At 40.9% G+C, this 22169-nt stretch overlaps 1 protein-coding gene across 1 annotated transcript; it reads left to right on the top strand.

The window, feature by feature from the left end:
• Positions 1 to 5842: 5842 nt before the first annotated feature.
• On the top strand, positions 5843 to 21780 carry GSTK1 (glutathione S-transferase kappa 1). The gene is made up of 8 exons (XM_067464323.1): positions 5843 to 6091; positions 11276 to 11357; positions 13390 to 13518; positions 16445 to 16545; positions 17110 to 17145; positions 18317 to 18433; positions 20531 to 20624; positions 21249 to 21780. The coding sequence occupies exons 1-8, from the start codon at positions 5954 to 5956 to the stop codon at positions 21290 to 21292; spliced, it is 741 nt and encodes a 246-aa protein (XP_067320424.1). The 5' UTR covers positions 5843 to 5953; the 3' UTR covers positions 21293 to 21780.
• Positions 21781 to 22169: the final 389 nt, after the last annotated feature.

Here is a 22169-nt window from a genome sequence, read left to right as displayed (position 1 = left end):
ACTTGCTGACCGAAAAGTTGGCGGTTTGAATCCAGGGAGCGGACTGTGCTCCCGCTGTTACCCCCAGCTTTTGCCAACCTAGCAGTTCAAAAACATGCAAATGTGAGTAGATCAATAGGTACTGCTTCGGTGGGAAGGTAATAACACTCCATGAGGTCATGCTGGCCACATGACCTTGGAGGTGTCTATGGACAACGCTAGCTCTTCAGCTTAGAAATTGAGGTGAGCATAACCCCCCAGAGTCAGGCACAACTAGACTTAACATCAAGAGGAAACCTTGACGAATACTACTTCTGAAGCTGGAAATACTACAATGATATACAAAAGATTGTTTTTTAACTAAACTGAAATAATGATACAGACTCCATGACATTTTAGGATTCAAGCAAAGCTTGCATAAGAGGACAATTTATAAAATATAATGCTAAACCAAAAAAAGAAAGAAAAGCAAGAGAGAATAATTAATGAATGAAATGCAAAATCTGGAGCAAAAACTCAATGAAAAATTTGATAAGAGATTCAATAAAAGATAAAGTTACTTCAACAACAGTTCTCACTGTTGTCAGACGAATTAGCAGAATATGGAAGCAGAATATGGAAGCTTATCTTTTAGAAGATATACCAGCCTCTTTTTATACAGAGTGGCCCTGAACTCAAGTCCTGATGAACAAAAAAATACACTTGAGTCATTGTGCTTTTAAAGTAGAAATGAAAATAGTTCATTCACTAAGAATAACAAAGTCATAAAACAGTAGTTGTCCTCACCACAGGAACAAAACAAAGACTTACCTCTGTAAGTAGATTTCTTCGTGATATGACAACAGGAAACTGAAGCAATAAACAGTTCAATTTCTTTCTTCTTTATGAAATCAGGATGCCCTTGACTGGTCTTGCAGTGAGAGAAACATTCACTCTCATCATTGGTATCAGCTTTCAGCGACCAGCCGACACCTACCAGCAGTGTCTGCTAGGTCAGAGCCTTGTTTTTATACAGTATGCCTGACAACACGCCCAACAAACACATGTATTTATTTATCGTGTCAGAAGCAAATTGGGTACAGTCATAATGTATTTAAAAACACAAATATAGTAACAAAGCATTATCTGTAATATACTGTTAGTTGCTTGCGCAATTCTGCTGCTGAGTACGCATCCCCAGTGTGGAATACTTCTCACCGCATTAAAAGAGTGGATGTGGCTCTTAATGAGAAATGCTGCATTATCACAGGACGTCTATGCCCTACACCACTGGAGAAATTATACTGTTTAGCCGGTATTGTACCACTTGACATCTGTTGGGAAGTAGCAACCTGTAATAAAAGGGCCAAGGCATTGATATCTCTGGCCCATTCTCTGTTTGGATATCAGCCAGCAAGCCAATGCCTCAAATCAAGAAACAGCTTCCTAAGATCTACAGAGATATTTGCAGGAACACCTCAACAAGCGAGAGTCCAAAAGTGGCAGGCTAAAACCCAGAACCTCAATCAGTGCCTGATACCAGATGAGAGACTCCTTCTTGAGAACACAGAAGATTGGGCAACTTGGGAGGTGCTGAACAGGCTGTGCTCTGACATAATGGGATGCAGAGCTAACCTTAAGAAATGGGGCTACGAAGTGGAATCCATGACATGTAAGTGCAGAGAAGAGCAAACCACAGACTATCTACTACAATGCAACCTGAACGCTGTCACATGCACAATGGAGAACTTTCTCACAGTGACATCAGAGGTACTCTAAGTGGCCAGTTTCTGGTCAATGGACATTTAGCAACTAACACTGATGAAGGAATGACGGAAATACGTAATACATATATTGGAAAATATATATTGGATGTAACCATATTAGAAATAGGAATTAGAAAATATATTTGTAATCACAAAGGGATATGTATGCATGAACATTCACTTGGGAAGAGATGCTCTTCGTAAAAGCTGCAACTTAGATGCCACAAAGAGGCCAGGGTCTATGGAAAAGAATGTCTTAGGCTTCTGGCAGATATCAAGAGACCCTTCCGTCTCATACCAAACAAGGTTTATCGTAAGATTAATGATGTAGCCTTGCTATCAAGAAGCCCTCGTACCAGGAAAGGACTTATCTTAAGATGGATGGGAGTTCTTGCTATCAGTAGCTGGGTGCAGACACTCTGGTGCTATGAGGTACAGGATGGTCCACTAATAGCAGCTCTTTAGATAAAGGTGCTTAATGGAAGATTAAAGGTCTTAAAGTTAAAAATATGCTATTGAAAATGTAAATGTGGAATTTTGTGACACACATTGTGATGCTTGTATGATGTATGCATATTATTATAAAGGGTATATAAACCAAGGCAATTTCTTTGTTCATCACTCTGTTTCCTGGAATACCAGCAGGGTCCATATCCGGTTGGCGCCAACTGAGAATAAACCATACTTTTACAGACCTCAGGAACTCTCTTTTGTCTCTTTTCCTCAAACCTTCTCCCTGCCATTTCAACACCTATCAGCTGCTCTATTACTGTAACAAACTGGCTCCGATTCTTAGTTTCACTCAGAAAAAGCTTATAGTAAATCATGAATAGTGACAACTGTTTATAGTCTGTGGGTTACAAACGGGTCTTTGTTGGAGGAGGAAAAAGGATGTCTAAATTCAGTTTGGAATGTAACGTTGAAAGACTGACTTAGAGAAAAGTAACCACTGCTTTATTAGATGCATTAAGTGCTTATATGCATGCTTAAGAAGTCAATGACATACCCCAGCAGGGGCTTAGTTGCCACTTTTTGTACATGTAATGTATGATACGTATGTTGCAGGGTGGAAAGAACATGGATAAAGGACATGTAAGAAGTGGTCAGAAAAGATTGTGACATCGCCATAAATCCCACCAAAGGGGAGTGAAGGAGAAAACTTCTAATAGGGAATTAATACAGCATTTTTGATGTTTGCCAGCTGTGCTGCTGTGCTTGAGAAACCCAAATCAGATGGTTTGTTCCTAATAAAAGATTGTTCTCCGACTTTGTTCTTAATTATTATTTACCAAATCAATATTTCTAACATAGTAAAGGTAAAGGTTTCCCCTTGACATTATGTCTGTGTCTAACTCTGGGGGTGCTGCTCATCTCCATCTCTAAGTTGAAGAGCCAGCATTGTCCGTAGACGCCTCCAAGGTTATGTGGCCAGCATGACTGCATGGAGCACTGTAACCTTCCCACCAGAGCAGTACCTATTGATCTACCCACATTTGAATGTTTTCAAACTGCAAGTTTGGTAGAAGCTGGAGCTAACAGCACAAGCTCATTCTGCTCACAAGCAAACTGCTGACCTTTCAGTCAGCAAGTTCAGCAGCTTGGCAGTTTAACCCACTGCATCATTGGGGACTCCCTATATCTACCATAGCCCAATTAATTAATGGCAAACTATTACATCTTAGGTAAAATAATTTTGAATTTGTAAATAAACCTGCAGTTTTCCTTCTTGACAACCCTGAAGCAAATATAAAGATGAAGATGAAATGCTCAGAATGATAAATTAATAATAATTACCTGTGTTTACAATAAAGGGTCCTTTAATACAGTGTAATAACAATGTCATACAAATACACAGAGCAAAGGTAAAGGCTTCTCCTTTCATTTCCCGCTTTCTGGAGGCAGTGCTCAACTCTAGGCTTGGGGAGAGCTCTTGTTTCATTTCCAAGACGAGGAGCCTGTTGTCCGTAGACACCTCCTGGTCATGTTGCTGGCATGGTTGCATGGGTGCCTTTATTACCTTTCTGCTGAAGCGTAGTAAATAATTTTATTTCTTCCCCACCTCTCCCTATAGTTCGAGGCTTACTTAGGCAATCCCTCACTGTCCAAGTAGGATATTCTTCCAAGATCGGTGTACTGGCGGTGGGTCCGTAGGTGACTGTGAAGCCCTATTCTTGATCTGCATCTTCTCCCGCAGTGAGGGCATTGGTTTCCAGGTGGAAGGTGGTCCCGGTTGGGGTTGGCTTGATGCACCTTCCTCTTGGCACATTTCTCTCTTTCACCCTCCATTCGTGCCTCTTCAAATTCTGCAGCACTGCTGGTCACAGCTGACCTCCAGCTGGAGCGCTCAAGGGCCAGGGCTTCCCAATTCTCAGTGTCTATGCCAGAGTTTTTAAGGTTGGCTTTGAGCCCATCTTTAAATCTCTTTTCCTGTCCACCAATATTCTGTTTTCTGCTCTTGAGTTCGGAGTAGAGCAACTGCTTTGGGAGACGGTGATCGGGCGTCCGGACAACATGGCCGGTCCAGTGGAGTTGTTGGCAGAGGACCATTGTTTCAATGATGGTGGTCTTTCTTTCTTCCAGCACGCTGACATTTGTCTGCTTGTCTTCCCAATAAATTTGTAGGATTTTCTGGAAGCAGCACTGATGGAATCGTTCCAGGAGTTGCATGTGATGTCTGTAGATAGTCCACATCTCGCAGGCGTATAGCAGGGTTGGGAGGACAACAGCTTTATAAACAAGCACCTTGGCATCACTACGGATGTCCCGGTCCTCAAACACTCTCTGCTTCATTTGGAAAAAAGCTGCACCCGCAGAGCTCAGGTGGTGTTATATTTCAGTGTCAATGTTGACTTTGGTGGAGAGGTGGCTGCCAAGGGAGCGGAAATGGTCAACATTTTCTAATGTTACACCATTAAGCTGTATTCGAGGCAGGTCACAAACAGCTGGTCAGGCTGCCAAAATATGGAGCCACAGACAGAGAAATTGCTCAAGGGAAGCAGAACTGGAAAGCAGTTAGAACTTTATAACAGATCTTGAATGTTTATTTATTTCTCGTGTCAGGGCAGCCAGTCAATTATATTACATTTCTAACAGAACAAAGCAAACAAACAGACAAAACACAAAGTTTGCAAGCTTGGTAGTTGATTAAATGTCCTTTGACCAGTATCTGGCCACTTGGAGTGCTTCTGGTGTTGCTGCAAGAAGGTCCTCCATTGTGCATGTGGCTGGGCTCAGGTTGCATTGCAGCAGGTGGTCAGTGGTTTGCTCCTCTCCACACTCACATGTCGAGGATTCCACTTTGTAGCCCCATTTCTGAAGGTTGGCTCTGCATCTCGTGGTGCCAGAGCGCAGTCTGTTCAGCGCCTTCCAAGTCGTCCAGTCCTCTGTGTGCCCAGGGGGGAGTCTCTCATTTGGTATCAGCCACTGGTTGAGGTTCTGGGTTTGAGCCTGCCACTTTTGGACTCTCGCTTGCTGAGGTGTTCCAGCAAGTGTCTCTGTAGATCTTAGAAAACTATGTCTGGATTTCAGTCGTTGACATGCTGGCTGATACCCAAACAGGGGATGAGCTGGAGATGTCTCTGCCTTGGTCCTTTCACTATTAGCTGCCACTTCCCGGCGGATGTGGTACGGAGGTGGTGCGATGCCGGCTAGACAGTGTAATTTCCCCAGTGGTGTAGGGCGCAGAGACCCCGTGATAATGCGGCATGTCTCATTAAGAGCCACATCCACTGTTTTAGTGTGGTGAGATGTGTTCCACACTGGGCATGCATACTCAGCAGCAGAGTAGCACAGCGCAAGGGCAGATGTCTTCACTGTATCTGGTTGTGATCCCCAGGTTGTGCCAGTCAGCTTTCGTATGATATTGTTTCTAGCACCCACTTTTTGCTTGATGTTCAGGCAATGCTTCTTGTAGGTAAGAGCACGGTCCAGAGTGACTCCCAGGTATTTGGGTGCGCTGCAATGCTCCAGTGGGATTCCTTCCCAGGAGTTGACTCATGCTGAAGCTTAAAGCTCCTAGACCCCTTTCAGAAGCACAGTTTGGATCCAGCCTGTTTGGCTAAATGCAATGACACGAGCGGCCACTAGAGGCCAGCACCGAGCCTGCGAGGCCTTCTTCCTTGCCTTCCTCTCGCTCTCCAGCGCTGCCGGCACTGAGCAGGAGCGGAACGAGAAGCGCATCGGCTCCGGGTTGCAAAGCATTTGTGGTTATACTTTAACCCGCTCCTGGCATGGCTTTTCTGCCCCGAGCGCCCCGTCCGCTCCTCTTCGGCTGGGCGACTGCGAGCAGGACGATGGCGACCAGCCCCAAGAAAGCGGTGGATTTCTTCTACGACGTGCTGTCTCCCTATTCCTGGCTGGGCTTCGAGGTGAGGCGCATGCGCAGTAGGGTCAGATGCGACCCCAGGGTGCAGATTGGACACTGTTTTTCCTGCCAAGGCACAGAGCTACACACAGAGTGCTGCAAGTTGTATCTTCTACACTCTCCCCAAGTATGCTGGTGCCTCAATAAACTACAACTCACACCACCCCCAGAATTGAACCAAGGAAATTAAAAGTGGTGTCAATCCGCATTCATTCTACAGTGCAGATGCACTGGTTTAGGCTGGATCTAAACCGCCATATAATCCAGATTATTCAGAATCCAGATTATCTGGACTACACTATGTAACATGATTATTGATCCTAGGTTATAAATGTCCTTTCCTAATTGGTTCTATTATCAAAACCATGGGAAAAAGTTAGCAAACTGCCAAAACTTTTTTGTTTTGCAGCACATCCTGCTGCAGCACATTTTGCGATAGTTTTTCAATGATTATCTCATTGAGTCTCAGCCAATTCAACCTAGTTTGTGGCAGCCACAAAAACAACGTTTCTGGAATATAACAACTACTTTGAAAGTAAGTTCCACACAATTAAATGGGAAATAACACCACTTTCAAACTAAGAACCGACGTTTTGTTACATAGTGTTATATGAGTCTACACTGCCATATTTATTATTTATTTATTTACAACATTTATATACCGCCTTTCTCAGCCTGAAGGCGACTCAGGGCGGTTCACAATCGGCAACAATTCGATGCCTCCACAACTATAAAATGCGAGTTAAAAATAGATGACAAATACAATTAAAAACATTAACATATAATATAAAAACCAAACAAAGCCATAAAAACATAATCTGCAATGTCTCCTTGCTAAAATCAAAATATTTCAAATTCAAAGCAGATCTGGATTCAAAAACTGGATTATATGGCAATGTAGGTGAGTACTTTGTGAGCTCTAGGTCCGTATTATTAAGGCGGCATGTGATCATAGGCTCCATCTACACTGCCATATCGTGCAATTTGAAATTGTATTACATAAGCACATATATACACCGGGATTGTGGCGCAGAAGGCTGAGTGTCAGCTGCATTAAGATCACTCTGACCAAAAGGTCATGAGTTCGAAGCCAGCCCGGGCTGGAGTGGGTGTCCAGCCATTGTCTAGCCCGTTGTCGACCTTTGCAACCCGAAAGACAGTTGCATCTGTCAAGTAGGAAAATAAGGCACCATCTTGTGTGGGAGGCTAAATTTAACTAATTTATGAGGCCATAAAGAAAAAAGACTCCGGGGAATGTGGAATGTGGAAGAACTTCATCGGTGTCGCTGATGGACGATGAAAAGCAGCAGCTCCCCTGGCGGCCAGAAAAAAGTTAAATAGCCTTGGTGTATTTGTGTGTTAAACGTTGTTTGTCAAAACTGGCATTGAATGTTTGCCATATATGTGTTTACTGTAATCCGCCCTGAGTCCCCTGCGGGGTGAGAAGGGCGGAATATAAGAACTGTAAATAAATAAATAAATAATAATATTGCAGCTCAGTGCATTAAACTGCATTACGTGAATCTACACCAGGCATGGGCAAACTTTCTAACTTGGAGGCCAGTAAGGAAAGAAGGAATGAGAGAAGGAAGGAAGGATGAAAAGGAGGACGGGAAGAATGGAAGGAGAAAGAGGGAGGGAGGAAGAATGAAAGGGTGGAAGGGAAGGAAGGAAGGGAAGGAGGAAGGAAAGAGAAGGAAGAAAGGGAAGGAAGGAGAATGAAGGAGGGAATGAAGGATGAAAGGGTGGAATGGATGGAAGGAGAAGAAGAGAGAAGGAAGGAAAGACATGGTAATGAAGGAGAAAGGGAGAGAGGGAAGGAGGGAAGAATGAGGGAAGGAAAGATGAAAGGGTGGAAGGAGAAAGGTAAGGAAAAAAGGGAAAGATGGAAGGAGGATGGAAACAGAAGGAAGGGAGGAAGAGAAGAAGGGAAGGGAGGGAGGGGAGAAGGAAGGAAAGACAAAAGTGGAATTGTATTACAAAGACTCATGTAATGCACCTTCGTGCAGTTAATCTGCATTACATGAGTCTACATTGACCATATAATGCAGTTTCCTACTGCATTATTATGGCAGGGTAGGTGGGGCCATATTCAAGCTTGAAATACTCAGAAGTCACCTCCTCTGACTTCTAAGCATGGAAATGCAATGGAACCAGCTGTCACAGGACGCATCTATACATGCAGTTTGATGCCATGTTCAGTACCATGGGCCCAGTGCTATAGAATTGTAGGAGTTGTAGGGCCCTTCCACACAGCCCTATATCCCAGGATATCAAGGCGGAAAATCCCACAATTTCTGCTTTGAACTGGGTTATCTAAATCTATGTTCAGATAATGTGGTATTTTTTGCCTTGATATGCTGGGATAAAGGGCTGTGTGGAAGGGCCCGTAGTTTGCAGAGGCATCAGTGCTCTTTGACAAAGACCTCGTAAAACTACAACTCCATGATTCCTTCACATTGAGCCAGGGCAGATACAGCGGTGTATTTATTTATTTATGAAATTTATATGCCGCTCTTCTCACCCCGAAGGGAACTCAGAATGGCTTACAAGATATATATACATACAATATATTAAATTATTAGCATAGTACAGTATTATATATTAATATATTGTAGTACACAATTATATTGTAATATTATTAGTAATATTACATGTAATATAAAATATATAATCATAATATTGTATTATTAGTATTATATTGCATTGCATTATAATATTATAAATATTATATGTATATACAGTATATTATATTAATGTACAGTGTTCATTCATGTAATATCTGGCAGGCAACCTTTTCGCAATACATGGATCTTTCGGTGTTTATTTCCACAAAGGAAACCTCTGTTTTAGGGCCCTTCCGCACAGCCCTAGATCCCATAACAGAAAATCCCACATTATCTGAGTGTGGATTCAGACAACCCAGTTCAAAGCAGATATTGTGGGATTTTCTGCCTTGATCGCCTGGGATATAGGGTTGTGTGGAAGGGTCCTTAGCTTTTGAGGTTACATATTTCTCCATCCTGAAACAATAAGAGAGCAAGGAATAGCAGTTGTGCACTAAAAAGGAGTGGAACTAATCCAGATTGCTGGCAGCTTTTCAAAATCCTTGGGGGAGGGCGGTGTTGGCTTTGCTTTTCTGGCACCTTTGGTCTGAACTTTGCCCCATTTAGTCTTGTCGCTGGAAACGTTGCAACACTTATCTTTTTAAAAAAATACTTCCACCACAGCTAGTTTTTAGTAGAGATAATAGAAGTGTAAGAAAGCAAGGCTAATGTGCTGAGCAGTTTGGGGACTACACGACAACATTGTTACTTATGTTTAAAAATGTGTAACTCAGCCATGGGCAAACTTGTGCCCTCCGGATGTTTTGGACTTCAACTCCCACAATTCCTAACAGCCGGTAGGCTATTAGGAATTGTGGGAGTTGAAGTTCAAAACAGCTGGAGGGCCGAAGCTTTCCCATGGCTGGTGTCACTCATTATTTTACTCTTTTATACAAAGGACAGATATAATATATAATTGGGCTTTACCAAATCCACAGATCTGGATATCTCCATGGGGCCACATGGAACCAAACCCCAATGAATTCCCAGGGCGCTCTCCATTCAAACTTCGTCATCATGAAGCATTTCTTGTCCTAATGCATAGTGACTTCTATAGCACACTGCAGAGATTTGGTGTTGTTCACTACTCTTTTCCCAAAATAAATTAATCTTTGGCTGGATCTACATTGCCTTATAATCCATATTATCAAAACAAATAATCCAGATTATTTTCTTAGAACTGGATTATATGAGTCTACACTGCCATATAATTCAGCTCAAAGCAGGATAGTCTGGATTTTATATGGCAGTATAGATGGGGCCTTAGTTCTATCTTCCCAGTAATCACTTCACTCTACTATGGAAATGTGGCCCCTGTGTACTAATTTTATATTTCATTTTCAGGAGGATGTTTAATCTTATTTATGTATTTATCAGTTGGTGAACTAGATTCTGTGATGATGATCTTTCCATCCCTGGCATTCCTCTCTGCCAAGAGTGAATTGTATTTTGAAGGTTTGACTTTAAAGAATAAATGTAAAAACATGGCACGGATTACAATTCCTAGCCTTGTGTTAGAGACTAGTTAACAAGTTTGACAAACCTACTTAGCTTGAACAAACATGTTCTCTAGTGGGTCCCAACCCCAAATGGGGTCCACTTAGTGTAATGTTAGAGTCTGTTCTGAACGCCATCTAGTGACTGTTTTAGACATTTACCCAAATCTATTAACAACCTGCAGAGTTTATGTTGGACTCTGCAGAAAATACTTCAGCTGTACTTGATAAAAAGGAGCACCTGCCTGTTTAGCAAGCCTTGCAAATTCTGTTTTATTTTCAGTAAATGTTTCATTTTTTATACCTATTTTATATATTTATATACCTCTGGCCATGAGGGGAAAGGGGTGCGAGGCCCTGCTCTAGAGTGCATGATAAATTATAGAAAACATAGTCAGAATTACCCTTCAATTCACCTGGAGGTGTACAGGTTGAGAACCACTGCTGTGTAACTTTCCTATCCATGACCAGACTCCTCTGTAGCTGAGGATCCATCTACACTACCTTTACCATCCAATTTCTGAATCCGGATAATCTGCTTTGAACTGGTTGATATAACAGTGTAGACTCATATAATTCAGTTCAAAGCAGATAATCTGGATTAGGGAACTGGATTATATGGTAGTGTAGATCTATCCTAAGATGGAAAGGCAGATTGATGTTTAGTAGTCTAGAAGCCCTTTGCCTCTGTACTTCTGATTGTTGGCTTTAATTTGCTTTATCATAGGCACTGCAATATAAAGTCCAGAGTATCTGTTTTGAACTAGATTATATAGCTGTGTAGATTCATATAATCCTGTTCAAAGCAGATCATTTAGATTATTTGCTTTGATAATTTGGTTTATATGGCAGTGTAGAATGGGCCATAGATTCACTTGAAATTGCTTCACAGTATTCTTTACATTCTTAATCAATTTCTTGCATCTGATGGAGTAGGATGTTTCCTATAGAACAGTCCCATGGTTTCTCATAAACTGTTTGTAAGACTTTTATTCGTTGGTGCAGACCGAGAATACTGTTTGAAGAACTGTCGTGGCTGTTAGTTCCAGATCTGTCTCTACATGAATTATTTTTCTCACCCTATAGATTCTCTGTCGATACCGTGATATCTGGAATATTGAGCTACGTTTACGGCCTTCTTTAATTTCAGGCATAATGAAAGAGAGCGGTAGGTTGCTAAATTGTTTAATCAGATTAATATATAGACAAGGTCTGCTGCTGGACAATACATTCTCATATAATTTCTTGGATCCTTTTTTTGGTGTGGGAGGATTAATTGATGAATCCCATCTTCTTCAAATCATATTTCTTTCTATTTTGATTTGCTTTTTTAATCCTTATTTTCAATTATCCCTTGACAATTATGGTACTTTCACTTTTTTCTCCTGTGTGATTTTTAATATCTTTCCCCATTGAAATAGCTATATTGTATTTTATCCTTTGGATACCTATATATACCTATACCTGTATCTATACCTATACACATAATAAAAGTGAAAATATGTATGTGTGTATGTGGCTGGAGTGTTCACTTACACAGACAAGCTCCTGCCTCCACAAATAGCTATAACTCCCACTGCTCATGAGACACCAGTGGCTCTTCCTCCAGTGACATTGCAGGTTATAATGAGAGCAACATGAATATGTCCAAGAGCCTTGCCAATGTCCTCCACAAATGCCATACTTCCCACCACCCAAGTGAAGCTTTCATACAGGGACCATTCCATCCTAGAATTTATGTGTTTCATCCACCACAGACATCCCAGTGTTTCTTACTCTCTCCATTGGTGTAGAATTTGCATGACCCCGCCCACGGCCTCTTCACCCTTTCTTATCCTTTTCCCTGGCACACAACAAACTGGAATTGATCAACAACTGAACATACTAGAGAGGTTTGGGGAAAATTCGGCATGATTTATAAGAGTTGTCGATACAGGGATGTATAGTTCACCTACAGTCTAAGAGCACTCTGAACTCCACCAACGATGGACTTGGAACGAACTTGGCACACAGTACCCCCATGACCAACAAAAATACTGGAGGTCTTTCAAGGGAGTTGTAATTCACTTACATCCAGAGCGCACTATGAACCCAAACAACAATGGATCTGGACCAAACTTGTCATGCTTACCTAATATGCCCAAATTTGAATACTCGTGGTTTTGAGAGGAATTGGCCTGGATATTTTGGAGTTTACCTGCAATCAATGAGCACTCTGAAATCCACCAAAAATGGAATTGTACCAAATTTGGCACACAGATCCCCCATGACCAACAAAAAATACTGGATGTCTTTGGGGGAAATTACCTTGGTTTGGGGGAGTTGTAGTTTACCCACATCCAGAGAGCACTGTGAACCCAAACACCGATGGATCTGGACCAAACTTGGCACACATATCTGATATGCCAAAGTTTGATTACTGGACGGTTTTGGGAGGAACTGACTTTCCTTTCTGGGAGTTGTAGTTTACCCACAATCAGAGAAACTGTGACCTCCATTGTTGATGGACCTGGACCAAACTTGGCATAAAGAACCCACATGACGAACTCAACCTACTGGAGGGATTTGAGGGGACTGACTCACCATAGTAGGAGTTGTAGTTTAAATTACAGCCAGAGCATGCTGAACCCCACAGATGATGCATCTAGAGCAAACTTGCCAAACATAACAAACTTTAAGTACTGATGGAGTTTCTCGAGGTTCACCTGACATGATGGGAGTTGTAGTTCACCCACAACCTTATGCATTTTGTACAATTAAAAATTGTCTTTTACAAATAACCCGGATCCCCATTCTAGTGGCTCAATAAAGGCATTTCTGTTTGTGGATTTCATATTTGCTGCATGGCCAATATAATACCCAGGAATATGTTTTCTCAGTTAACTGGACAGGGCTGTAAAGAATAATCTTCCTTTCACCTTAAAAGCATTCAGCAATTCACAAGCTTATATGGCGAAATATTGTCACCAAATTATTTCCTAAACAAAAAAGACACACGTCATTTGATTACCAATAGTCATGGATAGTTGTTGGGAGATATAGCTGTAATTTTCTGGGTTTGGTGCTCACTTTCTCTATCTGGTTATTCTGAAGATGATGAACCTCCTTGCCTCTGTGAAGGAATGAAAGATAATGACATGTAATGTTTGTCCGTGTCTGAAATATTCTTCTTCTATAATGATCCCAGTCCTTTTTAACAGGTAACAAGCCCCCGGCATTGCTGCCTAAGAGAGGAGAATACATGTCAAAGGATCTTATGCGGATGGCAAAGTTCTGCCAGGTGCCATTGCAACCTCCTAAGGATTTCATAGGGACTGTTATTGTGAAGGGTAAGAAAAGAATCATCAAATTGCAGGTAGAAGTAGCTAGAAGGGACCTGTGGTCCAAACACCTGCCATGGAGGAACACACCATCAAAACACTCCTGTTTCAAAACCCCCAAAGGAGGAGAGTTCACCACCCCATGAAGCAGTCTATTCCACTGTTTTACAGTACAGGAATTCTTCCTAATGTTTCAGTGAAAACTGTTTTTCACTCATTCATGTTCTAATTACTAGAATAGTCGAAAACAAATTCACTCCATCTTCTATATTACATCTCTTCAGATATGCAAAGATCATTCTTAGTATTCTCCTGTCAAAGGAAAATGTACCTAGCTTTTACATAGTTCTTTCCTGGACTCGCTGTCAATACCTTTGATCTTCTTAGTTGCCCTCCTTTGTAAATATTCAAGCTTGACAATATCTTTCTTGAACTCTGGTGCCCAGAAAAGGCTACTTAGTGGTTTAGTCCTTGGAGGAATTGGTCACAATATCACTAGTCCAATGATTCCCAACCTTTTTTGACCAGGGACCACTTTGACCAAAGATCACTCCCCAACCTTAGTACCAAAAGGGTTACGAATCAGTTTTTGGTCAACTCTAGACTTGGTTTGATTATTTGGGGTGCTGATTCAGAATATTACATTGGAAACATTGCATCAGCTCTAGTTTCTGATATAGAACATAGGCCGTCCAGTAGTCACCATCTGCTCGCCCACAGAAAACCATATTTAATAATCTAGAGCTGATGTGGTGGTAGTAATCTTTCATGGGTAGTCAGCCTCTGCCCTCCTGACATTCCTATTGCCTTGGCACTATAAGAGGTTTTCACAAAACCAGTTGCTCTCACTACATGGTTTCGTATTGGTGTAGTAATGGTGAGGCCATGAACCATATTTTCATACTTGCAGACCATTGTTGGTCCACGGACCACAAGTTGGGAGCCACTACACTAGTGGAAAGGAATGATGTTCTCAGCCTTTCCTTTAATGCAAGGGTCCTCAAACTTTTTAAGCCGAGGGCGAAGTGGGTTAAACTCTTGTACTGGCAGGGCTGCTGACCAAAAGGTTGGTGGTTCGAATCTGGGGAACAGGGTGAGCTCCTTTCTGTCAGCTCCAGCTTCTCATGCAGGGACACGAGTGAAGCCTCCCACAGGATGGTAAAACATCCGGTCATCCTCTGGGCAACATTCTTGCAGATGGCCAATTATCTCACACCTGAAGCAACTTACAGTTTCTCAAGATGCTCCTAAAAAGAAAAAAAAAGCCACAGAACCTCTGACTGTTGGAGGGACTGAACTATCATTTGAAAAAAACTAGAATAAATTCCTGTGCACATTGCACATATCTTGTTTGTAGTGCAAAGAGAATGAAATAATAATGCCATATTTAAAATGAAGAACAGTTTTAACCAACATAAACTTACCAGTTTTTCAATGGGAAGTGTGGCCTGCTTTTGGCTGATGAGATATTCAAGCCTTCAAATCATTTTTGACTTAGATCTTAGTCTAAAGTTTTGGGTAGAGACTGGACAAATGGCTTTAGAAGGCCATATCTGGCCTACAGGCCTTAGTTTCGGGACCCCTGCTATAATGGTTACTGTTCACCTGTTTTAACAATTATTGTGCTATTTGTGAATTTTAATTGCTTGCTTTAGTTGTTTTTTTTTACTGCTGTTTATCTCTATTTTGTTTTTGTTTTTGTCTTTGTAAGCTGACCTGAGTCCTTTCGGGGAGAGAGGGAAGGTTATAAATAAAGTTATTGTTGTTGTTGTTGTTGTTAGTGCAGGAGTAGCCATTGAAAACAACACTACCTTCCAGTTTTCTGGTTTTGCATGTATATTTGTCCGATTTTGGCTTTTTGGTTAATTTGGATAAAACTATCAGTTCTTCTCCATAAAGTGGCTGGAATAATGACCTGTTTGGTAGGGATTTTGGCACGGCAGACAAAGCGAAAAATGACAATTCAGTTAGATCTGCTGTAATAACATTTACCAGTTTGGTGTAGTGGTTTGACAGGTTCTCAATATTCTAAAGGCACGACAATCTGTCTGATCTTAGAAGCTTAGCAGTGTCAGCCTGGTTAATACATGGATAGAAGTCCACCAAAAATACAAAATGCAATAGGCTATATTTCAGAGGAAGCAACAGGCAAAACCATTTCTGAGTATTCCTTGCCTAAGAAGACCCTGTGAAATGTTTGGTGCTGTCATAATTCAATGATCAGCATGAATGTATATGCAGACAGTCCCCGAGTTACAAACATCCGACTTACAAACAACTCATAGTGAAGAACAGGAGTGAGACAACAGGAAGTGAGAGAAATCTACTCCTTCAAAAGCCAAATGTTTTGAAATCCAATTATCACAAGGACAAAAGTGAGCTGAAATCTTCTGAACAGGGCACAGATAGCAAAACAAACAGCACAGGAGTGTTCACCCTTCCCTATGTTGTCTGAAGCTTAGATAGATAGACAGACAGACAGATATGTATGTATGTATGTGGCTGAAGTTACACTTAAACGTGTACCTGTTCTGAATTATAAATAAATTCAACTTAAGAATAAACCTTCAGAACTTATCCTGTTCGTAACTTGGGGACTGCCTGTACACAAATATAGTGGCTTGAGCATTGGACTGTGACTCTGGAGGCCTGGGTTTGAATTCCTGCTCAGCCATGGAAACCCACTGGATGACCTTGGGCAAGTCACACTCTCTCAACCTTAGAGGAAGGCAAAGGCAAACCCCCTCTGAACAAATTAAAAAAAACCCACAAACCCTGTGATAGTCACAGATCAAAAGTCTGAAATGATCTAAGGGCATACACAGAGAGCAAGCAGCTAAAGAGCATGCATGTGGGTGCTTTTGTAGCAATAGGGTTCATTTTCTGTTGACGTTTGTGCAAACTCTGATGCTCTTATCTTTTTCCCCAAATATAGGCAGTCTATCCGCTATGCGTTTTATCACAGCTGTGGATTTAACACAACCTCAGTTTGTAGAGGCTGTGTCTAGAGAACTTTGGATGCGCATTTGGTCCCGGGTAAATATCCATGTTCACAAAATCGCTTGTTTCTTTCCCTAATTATTACTTTTGAATGCTGGGGGAGAGGGGTGAATTTAATTTACTTGGGCCAGGTTTGCACAACAATCAATCAATTATGCAAACTGTACCACTATAGGGAATCCCTCGGAGGAGTCAGTAAAACTGCCTTTATTGTTCCTCCTTCTCCCAAAATGCAAAAACAGTTTGTTGTGGACATTGAGCAGAGCTTGGTGGGCTTTGTTCAGCTTTTTTATTACAAGTTGTAGAGGTTTGACTTGGGTAAAAGTACATAAGTAGAAGAAATCTACAATTTCAGGCTGCTTCTTTTCATTTATATGTAATCACTACACATAAAGAGATTAAGTTAAGAAAATATGTGTGTTTGGCTTCCACTTTTATGGAGACAAATTAAATGGCATTATCCATGTCTGTCAGTTTTGTGTAGGGTGATTTTTCTTGCACATCAAGCCAGATAGTTACTTTGACATTTAAATTCTTTGCATAATTGGCCTCTTGTCCCAGAACATTTGTAACCAGTTTAATTACTCTTTGTCCCTCCAGGATGAAGACATTACCCAGCCAGAAAATATTTTGGCAGTAAGTTTCTTATCTTTTTCTCTTGCTCTCTCTCTCCATAGTGTGGCCGCTTTGAGCTTGTGATAACATTGTTTTATATGCTGTCAGCATGCCAAAATTCAGACAACATTTTTTTTTCAAAATCCAGTTATCACAGGGACAGAAAGTGAGGTGAAAGCTTCCAAATGGCGCAGACAGCAAAACAAACACCACACTAACCCTTTCCTATGCTATCCAAAGCTTATTTTATAATACCAGATGAAAATGAGAGATTAGCAAAAATATTGGAGATTAAGAATATGGATAGATTTACCCTTCTTATATCAAGAAGCAAAGGAATAAATATGCAAGAAACAAACTGGGAAAAGGTTACAGAATACTTTAAAGAAAGAAACAAAAAGATTTTGACCTTGTTGAGAAAGAAAGGAGGAAAAGGAAAAAAGGAAGAGTAAGAATATGAGAGGAGAGGAGGAAGACAGGAAGATGGGAAGGGAGGAAGAGAGGAAAAAAGAAAGGAATTTCAGACCTCCGGAAGACACCAGGAAGCCAAAACCATCTTTTAATCTGTTTTTTTCCCCTTTTTCTTTTCCTTTTCCCTCTTAGTTTGTTTTGTTTTGCTTTGCTCTCTCTCTCTCTTAATTTACTATATATTTCCATTTTAACTGTAATTCAAAAATTCAATAAAGATTATTTTAAAAAAACAAAGCTTATAATATATGTGTGTGTGTGTATGTATATGAATAATTGCTTTTGTATAACATAATCACATCTTATTTGTAATGGATTTTGTGTCAATTTAATATGTTTTATTTTACTTCCATATTGATTTTGTATTATTATTATTTGCTGATCTAATTTTAAATTGATTGTTAGTTTTCTTACTGTGTATTGTTTCCACTGTTACACTGTTGTGAACTGCTCCAAGTCCCCTCAGGGAGATGGGGTGGGATACAAATAAAGTTTATTATTATTATTATTATTATTATTATTATTATTATTATTAGATTGTGCTTTTTCTTTTCCATGGAGTGATCTCCAACTTTTCCAGGGATCATATCAAAATACTTATTTTTGGCTTCAAAACCTGTTCTGACTTAACACATGAGGTCAACTTATACATGAGTATATATCAATCATGGGCCAAACTTCGGTCCTCCAGCTGTTTTGGACTAAACTTTTTCTTTCTTCCCAGGCTGCAGGGAAAGCGGGATTATCTTCAGACGAATCCAAGAAGCTTCTGGAAATGACCAACTTACCTGAAGTGAAGAATCGTCTGAAGGCAACAACAGATGAAGTTCTACAACATGGGGTGAGACACAAGCATCACTTCAAGCCAAAACTTTGTGAACACAGCCCCTTTTGAGGAGTGTAATGTGGGGAATCAAAGATCCAAGTAGCCACTCTGTTAAAATCTTTGTCGGCATCTACATTTTCCAGTGAACAAAATCTAGAGTCTAGTAGAGTATTTTAATCCCAGACACAACAGGCCTCTAGGCTTCTGCTATGTGCCTGGTTGGTCACAGCGGGCCAGACTAATATGTTGCAGGCAGTTTTCTCACTGATTACATGAATGTATTCATTTTTTTTAAAAAAAGAATGTATCAAAAGCCTTGCATTCTTGGTTTGTCCCTGGAGGCAGACCCTCGTGGGGGACCATCCAGTTGGGATTGCCTGGTTTAGCTGCCCAGAGGGATACTTTTACTGTTGCTGGGGGAATGCTAAGAGGAGTGGTGGTTTTCATGAAACTCTTCCTTGATTTACTGGGAGGAGGCTGACATCCATGCAGTGGGTGGCTTTTACAGTGTTCAACCTTATTTCACTCACAGTTAGTGTTCATGAAAGAAAGGATACACCAGGGGATGAAATTAGATAAATACCTGGCTTGCCTGCCCTGTCTTTTCCAATCACAGAACAAGTTCTCATACACTTGCTGGTAGACATTAGTGATTATTCAGCATTATTCAGCATTTGATAGCTTTTGTAGAACATGTAAATAGTGTTCATTGAAAATCCACATTATTTGCTTTAAACTGGATTATATGAGTCTACACTGCCAGATAATCCAGTTCAAAGCAGATAATCTAGATGTTATATGGCAGTGTAGAAGGGGCTTCAGAATCATACTAATAAGGTATACTAACAGTTGCCAGCAATTACCGAGGCCCCTTTTGCACTGCCATATAAAATCCAGATTATCTCCTTTGAACTGGATTATGTGGCAGTGTGGACTCATATAATACAGTTGAAAGCAAATAATGTGGATTATCTTATTATATGGCAGTGTAGATCCAGCCTGAGACTCCCATCTACTCTGCCATATAAAATCCAGATGATCTGCTTTGGACTGGATTATATTTATTTATTTATTTATTTATTTATTTACTTCGCTTATATACCGCTGTATCTCAAGCCCGAAGGCGACTCACAGCGGTTCACAAACAGTAAAAACAGTAGAAACAGCAGTGGTTCCATGCAACATATAACAACTGACTTAACACATTATCCATAAATTACCAATAAGCAATTACAATGCACAATTATTACAAAAAACAACCGTACCCAATCTTCTCATCATCCAAGCGTAGTCCAGGTTCGTCGTCCATTGTTCCATTCCTATGTTCCATTACCAGATTGCACTAAATTACTCAAACGCCTGCACAAACATCCAGGTCTTCACCTTTTTGCGGAATACCATTAGAGATGGTGCTAGTCTAATGTCCGTAGGAAGGGCGTTCCACAGCCGAGGAGCCACCACCGAGAAGGCCCTATCTCTTGTCCCCGCCAGCCGAGCTTGAGAAGCAGGCGGGATCGAGAGCAGGGTCTCCCCGGAAGATCTCAAAGTCCTGGTGGGTTCATAGGCAGAGATGCGGTCAGATAGGTAGCTTGGGCCGGAACAGTTTATGGCAGTATAGACTCATAATCCAGTTCAAAGATGATAATCTGGATTATGTGATAATCTGGATTATATCGCAGTGTAGATCTAGTTTGAGCGCTGTTCGAGACAATTCATAGGCTAATGAACAGTTTTCGATTGCAGGAACTTTGTACCAGGAACACCAATTTTGAAGCCCCCTGGCTCTGTTTCTCTTAGTCTATTTACTTTGGTTCATCTGAATAAGTATTGCAGAAAACCAAATCGAGGTATACTTATACCAGTGAACGATTTCCATATCTAGGCTTTAAGGGGCTACATTTTTTAAAAGCACAGAGTTTATTTAACTAAAAAGGAAAAAAAAAACACACACACACACTATCATATGCCATCTTTTTAAATGAAGGCAAATGCAATGTAAATGTGCAGCAACCAAATATGGATGACATCTTGCAAATTTGAAATGTGCTGTTTCATGCTGTACACCAAACTGGCTGATGAAGCCCATCCTTCTCTTTGTGTCTCCTGATTTAGGCATTTGGGCTGCCGTGTTCTGTTATCTATGTTAACAGCAAGCCCCAGCTTTTCTTTGGTTCAGATCGTTTAGAATTACTGGGAAGTCTCTTGGGTAAGTGATCCTCAAGCTCCTGTCATTTATCTGTTAACAGCCTTTCAGGTTCTAAATCAGTCGTTCTCAACTTGTGGTTCCCCAGATGTTTTGGCCTTCAACTCCCAGAAATCATAATAGCTGGTAAACTGGCTGGGATTTCTGGGAGTTGTAGGCCAAAACATCTGGGGACCCACAGGTTGAGAACCACTGTATGAGCGAACAAGGAGAGTTTAGGCCACTTGCAAATACTTACACATACGCTATTTTGAGCAAGTCATTTTTAAACAAATAGTGTCCCATAGTGGGGCACAAAGGTGTCTTTAGTTTCTCTCCCTTTCACTCACACTCATTTGCCACTGAAGTGGTGACATGTTCACTGAGGGCAGGGGGATTTGTCAGTAATTCCCTGGTCCCCCTTTATTCCAGGGAGCAGTTTTGCTGGTCCCCATTACTGTGGCTGGTGGTCAGTGTGTGGAACATCTCCCCTGCAGCAGAGCACTTGCAGGAGATAACTAGCATGCCACCATTCCTCACAGAAGTGTACTCCCTTTAACATAATGTGTGCATTTAAATAATTACTTGCTAAGGCAGTTTTTGTCTTCTGAATTTAGTTCACACTCTTGACACCAATTTGTTTTGCAGGAGAGAAATGGCTGGGACCAGTCCCCGAAGTTTCTAAACTCTAAGCTTTTAGAGCTCAGAAGAACACCAGGACATCAAAGCACCATGATCACTAAGCATCGGTGCAGTTGAATGAGGAATATATGTTAAGAGCCACTATCACAACTGTCATGATTAGTAAATACATGGATTTGATTGTTATAATTGTTTAGGGTGTTGCTGAGATAACCAATAATCTCTGTGTGAGAATACTTGTACAGGAGAGACATAATAACCAGAATGTAAAGTATGAACTAGCTATAAGTTTATCAGGAATGGCAGGCTCCTGGGGAGGATTGTGGAGTACTCTGGGCAGTGCGGGTAACTCTGCATCCATTGCCTCAGATAGTATTCGGACACAAAGGCTAGAATGAGAAAGCAGCTATGATCTCTATGCCTTCCACTCACACCAGTGCCTTCTCTAGATTTCCTTGCAATTATTTCTGTGGCCATTTTAATCTAATTTGTAAAACCTTTATAACAAAGCTGAATTAAAGATCTATTTAATCTTCCAGTCATGGTTTCATATTTTATAACTTTGTTTTCTGTCTGCTAGAGCTGCCATGGATTGAACTTTGAAACTTCTGACACACAAAAGGCATATTGAATCATTGAGCAATACTGATTTGATTTGACTTCTCTACTGTTTGTAGTATTTATAAACAACTTGAAATGTGAGAAACAACGCTCTTTTGTCCTACAAACAGGGGGATCAAGCAATTTGGGATATAATTTCAACTAAGTAGCATAGGCACATCAGACCTTGATTGTATAGATTCCCTGTCTGCATGGGTAAAAACATCGGTATATATTAGTGCAATGGGACCACTCCCCCTGCACCAACTGCTGCTCTGGGCCAGAATAAAGAGACGGGAAAGAAGACAGTTCCACCTTGTCTCCTGT

This window comes from Anolis sagrei, chromosome 2 (genome assembly GCF_037176765.1).
Source record: "Anolis sagrei isolate rAnoSag1 chromosome 2, rAnoSag1.mat, whole genome shotgun sequence".
Lineage (NCBI taxonomy): Eukaryota > Metazoa > Chordata > Lepidosauria > Squamata > Dactyloidae > Anolis > Anolis sagrei.
The sequence above is the reverse complement of the archived record's forward strand: the minus strand, read 5'-3'. Positions and strand labels throughout refer to the sequence as shown.